Source organism: Alligator sinensis, unplaced genomic scaffold (genome assembly GCF_000455745.1).
Source record: "Alligator sinensis unplaced genomic scaffold, ASM45574v1 scaffold1092_1, whole genome shotgun sequence".
NCBI lineage: Eukaryota > Metazoa > Chordata > Crocodylia > Alligatoridae > Alligator > Alligator sinensis.
This window is the reverse complement of record NW_005842252.1, coordinates 1,441,410-1,449,191: the sequence shown is the minus strand read 5'-3', so window position 1 is coordinate 1,449,191 and position 7,782 is coordinate 1,441,410. Positions and strand designations below refer to the sequence as shown.

General features: G+C 43.6%; 1 protein-coding gene across 8 annotated transcripts in view; it reads left to right on the top strand.

Moving 5' to 3' along the window:
* Positions 1–6,803, top strand: part of TBCK (TBC1 domain containing kinase) — a 187,895-nt gene extending 181,092 nt beyond the window's left edge. For all 8 annotated transcript variants that reach the window (XM_006027572.3, XM_025208794.1, XM_006027571.3 and 5 more), the window contains one exon: positions 6,118–6,803. In XM_006027572.3, coding sequence (XP_006027634.1) covers positions 6,118–6,228 — 111 coding nt within the window. In that variant the 3' untranslated portion in view covers positions 6,229–6,803. The remainder of the gene's footprint in view (positions 1–6,117) is intronic.
* The last annotated feature ends 979 nt before the right edge of the window (positions 6,804–7,782 follow it).

The following is a 7,782-nucleotide window of genomic DNA, read 5'->3' as shown; positions in this document are numbered from 1 at the left end:
CTTGTTCCAAAGCTATTTTTAGCCCCCCTGCCCCTCCCCCCTTCCCCCAACTGGACACCCCCCCCCTTCCCCCCATGGACCATCCAGTCCCCATTCCTGAGCTCACAAACCGCCACATCCTGCAAGCCCCCCAATAACCCCCAAAGACCCCACTTTCCTTCCTGCTAGCCCCCCATCCCAACTTACCTTGATTGGGTGGCCATTTTTAACTCTATCTAACCTTCCCCTAACCTCCCTGAATGTCTGTACATACCCTGTGAGTCTTTTATTTATTTTTATATATATGGTTTAGTACAAAGTATGCGACTCCTCACTTTTTTTGTCCTCTGTGCTGACAGCTTCTCTGTAAATCATGTTACTTTCATAAAAAGTGTAAGTAGGGGTTTAACTTTAGACACATACTTTAAAAATGTATCATAGTACTTAAAAAGGAAATATGCCCTTAGATGCAATGATTACTCTGATAGAATGAAAGTCATAGGATAAGAGCATGGGGGAGACTAATCTTGTGTTTTCTGGAATTAGAACATTAGTTGCTAACACCTGTAATAAGAAATCCATAAGAGAGGGGCAGAAAATCATGTTACTTTTACTGTATCCTTTTGTCTGTTTGTTAATTCTTAAAATCATTTTGTGGAAAATATTAACTTTCTCGTTAACACTTAATTTAAGAGATCAGAGAATACATCAACAGCATGACTTTTTGTACAGAACTGTAGGCTATGAAAAGGGCTTGGAAGTCCATGTAAATATTTGAAATGATCTTTCCTCTCCTTCCCCTCAAGCAGTATGCATGCCAGAAATAACTCTTTCACCTTTTTTGATAAGACAGTACACTTTGGCAGGGTAAGAGAGCAGGTGGTGTCAGAACATTTCTCCGCACAGTTCCATCTCTGATCTTACAATGAGAAGGTCCTACAGAAACTCCTGTTCCTCTGTTTGTGTCTATGTACAATAAGCCAGAACAAGTGCACACAAGAATAAGCAGATAAGAAGTCTATGTCATACAATACCAGAAAATGCAATTGGGATTAACTTTAATTAGATCAAATAGTTCATCTAAGGCCAAATCCTTGCCCTTTCCTGCTCTGCAGCATGAAGCCAGCATATTCAGCAATGCTGCAGTGTTTATTTTGTATCCGAGTAGACTTTATGACCCTGATCCCTGGGCTCTCCCTTGCAGGATGTTAAATGCAGGAGGTTGAAAGCAAGAATATGTTGCTTTTTGTCATTCTGAAACTGCACATTGTAGAAAAGTGTATGCTTCTTTCCATGGCAACTACAAAATGAAAAATATGTTCATGGTATTTCAAAGTAGTGTGTTTCTTTAAATACATCTAAAGCCCCCTGAATCTTGATTCCTGCAGCAGCTGTGCAGTGGATATTGTCCAGGGCTCATGATAATTTTCCCAGGCAAAGCATAGAAAGAAGGGAACAGGAAGTCAAAATACAGTGGAAATGTCTTGATAGGATGGTCCCAAATCTAAGTAGACCTGTGTACTTCTCTGTCACCATTTCACATTGGGATCAACTGACCTCAGTTGGCCAATGTGGAGACTGATTAGATGCAGGTAAGTGGTTAATAAACTTCATATTCCTGCAGCAGAGGTCTCACTTGGCCAAAAACTAAGCAGTGTCATTGTCTAGTGAGACTTTCTACTGCTTTATTTTCTACTCATTCATGTAAGGCAGTTGGACACAATCCAGCTGCTATGGTCTGTGATCTTGTGGTTTGACTTCGTGTTTCTCTGGAGATCAGGGGTAAGCCTTGTCATGGGATTTCTGAGTAATCTCTCCCACTTTTCCAAATGCTTCCTGTGACATCTCTAGCCCTTCTCCTGCCCGAAACCCATGCATACTGTTGCAGTTAATTGTTCATTAGAATCAGTTTCTTTTTTGAATTTTCTGTCTGCTGTCTTCACCTGCTAAAGTTCTTACTATGTCACTTTGTTTCCATCTTGCTGCCACTTTCCTGAGTACTTTAATTCTCCTTGTCCTATAATATTGTTCTGTTCCTCAGACCACCCAGCTAGCTGATGGCTGCCCCCCACCCCCTCCACACTCCACTTTCCCCATTTGTTCCAAGGTTTCTCCATAGTTGCCATGGGACCCTTGTGACAAAGAGCTTCCTCAGTAAGCCTGCAGGTTTTAAAGGAATCATTTATCATATATGCAATAAAAGCCTCTTTCCATCTATACTCTTGGTTACTGAGGCATTGGCAAAGCGCATTATAGCACAAGATTTGTGATGTACAAACCCTGAATAAGAAGCAGTTATGTATAATGCACAGTTTTGACCTGTTATGACCAGTGAATTAAAAAACATGGAGCAAAGATCCTATTTGTGGTAAAAATGCAAAAGGTAGGTCGGTCGGTAGATAAGTGACACTTCATGCCATATCTACCTATCTATGAGATGAGGAATGCACAATATTTTCAATATATTGCTAAATACAGTATGCTGCTTTCACACACACACACCCCCGCTCAAAAACACACATGTATGCTTCATTCCTGTTGCATATAATGATTTGTATGCATTTGCCTGATGACCGTAATGAGATGGGGAAAGGTCAGAACACTCTTCAGTAATACCTCAGAGGCAGCTCTGAATCAAAGCGCTTTCTCTGATCCAGAGAATGCATGGTATTTATTCCTCTGTTGCATGTTGGCACCACTTGACAGTTAATCTCCCATCTTGCCTGATAGATTGCACTGTTTTTCATTTTCATCTCCTGAATATTCCATTGGCTGACACAAACCAGTGAAACCAAAGAAACAAGCACCAGTAGAACTTGCCTTTGGCCTTCCCTAGGGCCATACCTCCAACAGATTTGACACTGGAAATTCCCTGACTGTGATCAGCTGTGACCCCTTACTCTGTTTGAGCAAGTATTCTTGGTCACAGGATCACATGCCGAATCCTCATTCAGTATTGAAGTTTACCCTGAAATACTTGGAAAGGAATTCAATAGCTTTGTTTGACATACAGATGTGCAGAAATGAGTTATGCACATACAAAATGCCCTGAGCAAGAGTAGCTTGAAACATATTTATTGCAAGGAGATGATTCCAGCTAGGGAAGTAGATTAATGCTTTGCTCCTATGAAGGTTGTCTATCTCCTTTAAAGAAAATGTCCTTCCTTTCATTGTTAAGGTAAATTAGGTAACACTACCACATCTTCTAAAGCCTTAGTTATTATTATATTGTCACAGTCCTTTACCATAGACCTGGAAGAGCATCTTTCAAACTACTGTTTAAAGTACTGAATTCAGTTCACAGTTTGGTACTTGGACTGGAAACTTATCTGTTCTGCTAGCATTTGTAATTTAGTTGTCTGTGCAGAAGGAGTTCTTGGTACTTTATACCTCCTGTAGGCTGTGGAAGAGAAGTACAGATAATTTAAAAAAGAATGAAAGAAGGAAGCTTAAATATTGTACAGTCTTTAAATTTAAAGGGTGGGAGGCTGCTGTCGGTCTTCCAGATGACATTCAATTTCTCAGCCAGCTGTTAGGATAAAACACTGCTCTTCATAACAGGGATTGCATAGGGAGCGAGTGGGCAGAGAAGAGCTAAAGGCTGCAAATTGTCTTCCTGATTGAGCAGACTCCAATTGTGTAACAAACTGAAGATCACCTATATGGAAGGATATATCTGCAAGATGGAAATATCTGAAAGAAGCTGGAGAGCAGCTTTGCAAAGTTAACAAACGTTTCTCTCTAATACTTCTACTTGATAATGAGCAATCAGTGTCTGTAATGTATAAATATGTTGCTGCTATTTTGTGAGCCTATTACGTGCTGGACACGATAGATCTACACAGGGACATTGCTTTTTTACCATGTCGTATTCAGTTGGCACTTGGCTGCAATGAGAAAACTGATAACAATCTTGTGTTTAGCTTACATATTTAAATATGGTCAGGGAGGCAGGGAGTTTCAAAGGGGTGAGTTTATTTTGAAGATAGTTTAGTTTGCCCATGAGAAGATGTTTTTTTTTTTTTTTTTTATTTTGATTTGACAAAGCTGAGTAGTAGGGCTGTGTGAAACAGCAGTGTCTCGTTTTGATGTTGGAGTCGGCCATTTCAGAGGACAGTGATTCGTTTTGGTGTTTCAGATTACTGCTCTATTTCAATTCGGCCAAATCTGTTGCGGCAGTGCAGTTTGGTCCCCCCACTTGGCACCCACGTGGTAACTGCCCCATGGCATGGGTGCAGTGTGGCTCGGCAGGGCGCTGCGCACTGTCTGGGAGCTGGGGCCACTGGGGCTGAGCAGTGCCAGGCTCCAGCTGAGTCCTGGAGCTGCCCCAGCTCCCAGACAGTGCTGCACCCATGCCATGGGGCAGCTGCCACATGGGTGCCAAGCAGGGGTGGGGGGGAATCCCCACTGCACTGCGCTGCACAGGGGGGCTCTGCCATGAGTGCGCAGAAGCCCCAATCACCGCTCCTGCAGCCAGTGAGTGTGAGGCTGTTTTAAGTGCTGGGATGCTGGGGCCGAGTGGGGAGTGGGGGGCATCGGGGGCAGGGCTGGCTGGGCAGGGGGGAGAGCGGGGAGCAGGAGCCAGTGGTGATGTATAGGGGGTGCACCAGGGTGCACATGCACCCCCTGAGTGCCGGTGCACCCCCTGACAGGCCATGCTCCCTGCTCAGGTGATGGATGGGGGGGCAGGAAGGAACACTGATGGGCCCCTCTTCCCCCCCTCCCCCGCAAGTGCCGGCTGGGGAGTGGGAGTGCCCCAGGTCAGCGTGATCGGCCACAAGAGAACCCTGCCCCCCCCCGGTCACTGACTGGTCACTGGGGGGCACATGTTGCCCATGGCAGGGCTGCATGCGGGAGCTCTGCCATGTGGCCCCAGAGTCCCTGCTACAGCAGGTGAGTGCAGGGCATTTTGTTTGTTTTGTTTTTGAGTGCTGGGAGGCTGGGCTGGGCTGGGCAAGGCAGCCATGGGGTCTTCTCCCGCGCTTCCCCCTGCTACTACAGGGGATAGGGTGTGCCGAGCAGACTTGGGTGCTGGCACTGGCCCCAGCCAGCAGTGGCAGCATGCTGTCATCCTGCACACAGATCTGCGCACCCCAAGAGGGCTGCGGGGCTGTGCCAGACTCCTCCCAGAGAGCGCGGGGCCCCAGATCTGTGCGCAGGCTACCATCACTCCCCCACAGCACTTGGATTGGAAGGGACCTCAGAGACAGCTCAGAGAGACTTGCCAACTACAGATGTCAATATCGGAGCAGTCCTTCAGCCCCTCTTCCCCCTTCCTCTTAGTTTCTGTTTCCCTGCAAGCCTGGCTCTGAAATGTTTTGGATGGTTTCATTTTGTTTCGGAGATGTTTCTCGGAGCCTTCTGTTTCATTTCAGATTTGGTGTTTCGGGCACTGAAACAGGCCCAAATGAAATGGCTGCTGAAATTTCGCACAGCACTACTGAGTAGGTTGTGCTTCTGTCAGCCTGCTTTTTAGGAATCTCCATATAGTAAGTCTGAACTTCTGATTTCACTGGCAGGGGAGTACTAGGCAGAACAGTGTTTGGAAATGAAAGCACAGTGTGACTGAAGACCAGTCCTGTTCTTGGCCTAATGGGGATGTGGTTCCCTCCAATTCTGTATGTAGACTTTGTTTATTTTCAAAATATAGACTCCTAGAAGAATGGAAGATTCAGAAAATTACTAAAGAGAATATAGACCCTTTCACCTCTAAACTCCAGAACCACATATGTCTTCTCTGGAACTAGTTCTTGGTGTCAAACTCCTACAGACATGCAAGTGTTTATATTGCCAGGCTACCATGTTTGCCGCTGTGCCTGTTATATTTGGGAGTCTCAGCAAAAAAGTGCGGAACTGCACTTGGAGAATGTTATCTATCCCTTCTCAGTACTGCAGGATGCTTCCTTTCTGTTGGATGTTAAGAAATCTTGGTAGTGTTAGAAGAGGAAGATGTCCCTGTTAATGCCTGCGTGATAAAGATAAATGATAAAGATGGTCCTGTAGATAAAGATAGTTTTGATCTACCAGTTTGACACTTTTGCTTTTACAACCCCTTGATCTCTACTTTTGTGTCTCAGGGGAAAATAGTATTTTAAGGAATATAAACATCGTACTAATAACATGCCTTTCTTTTTTCAGTTTGCAGCTCATCTAGTGAAAAACAAGTATCCACGGGTCTGCATTCTGGATGGAGGCATAAACAAGATAAAGCCCACTGGTTTACTGACAGTTCCTTCCCCACAAATATGAGCAACTACAGATGTTGTGAAAGTCAATTTAAAGATTGCTGTTTCTATCCACAGCATATGAACATTGTCAACCATAAGGGCATTATGACACATCCAGAAGACAAGCAATCTAGATGATCAGTGTCTTTCAGTATGGATCTGGTTTAAAGGAGCTTTGTTTTTGTCATTTGACATTGATCTTCAGTTTGATTGGATGAAAAATGTGAAGCTTTAAATCTTGGAAGGCATTTGAACTATCGGCAGCAATGAAGTCTGTGTCTAGTCAAGCGCTGTCAAGTTGCAACACAAAAGTTGAATTGGCTCATTTGGTATTTAATGTCTGTAAATATTTCAGCAAAGCAGGAGAAAACAGTGCTTGACAAGTCTGAGTTGCACTAAACAGATTCCTTTTCAGCAATATTTTACAGTAAAAATTGAAACCAGCAGGTTGAAATTATATCACTTGTATGTTATTCAGGAAAATTGCATTTTTCTGATTTAACCTTTTAAAGATTAATTATTGTATTCAATGTTCCACTTTTCCAAAAAAAAAGTTTTCTGATATGAATGGGAAATAAAAATAAATTCCAAATTGGAAAATAGCCTTGGAGATAATGTTGAGTTTATTTTAAAACATACCCTCTCCTAGAAAGCTAGAAGAGGCCTAATCCTATTCAGACAATATTTCCTGAAACAAAGGTTTTCAAAATACAGAATAGATCTGACTAAATAACAAAAGATGAATTATTTCTAAAAATATTTGTGATACATATTTCAGACTTGTAACTTACAAAGAAACAAGGTAGTTTTATTTTTCACATGGACTGTAAGGTGAGTAGGAAACTAGCTGGATTGTCAGGCTCAAAGGGTACTAATCAATGGCTCAATGTCTAGTCAGTAGCTGGTATCAATGGTCAGTCCTGGGGCCAGTTTTGTTCAATATCTTCATCAACAACCTGGTAGGTGGGATGGAGTGCACCCTCAGCAAATTTGCTGATACCACCAAGCTGGGGGGAGTAGTAGATACGCTGGACGGTAGGGCTAGGATTCAGAGAGACCTAGACAAATTGGAGGATTGGACCAAGAGAAACCTTGTGAAGTTCAATAAGGACAAATGCAAATTTCTGCACATAGGATGGAAATCCCATGCACTGGTACAGAGCAGGGACTGACAGCTCTGCAGAAAAGGACTTGGGGGTTACAGTGGACAATAAGTTGAATAGACTTATGGATATTCAGCTGTAGGCTAACAGCATACTGGGCTTCATTAGTAGGAGTGTTTCCAACAGATTTGAGGGAAGTGATTCTTCCACTCGATTTCAGCACTGATGAGGCTGCATCTGAAGTGCCATGCCGGGTTTTTGACCCCCACTACAGAGAGAGCGTAGACGAATTGCAGAGAGTCCAGCAGAGGGCAACAAAATTATTAGGGGGCTGGAGCACATGACTTTGGAGAAGATGCTGAGGGAGCTGGTCTTATTTAGCCTGGAGAAGAGACTGAGAGGGGATTTAATAGCAGCCTTCAACTACCTGAAGGGTGGCTACAGAGAGGATAGAGCTAGTTTGCGGATGACAC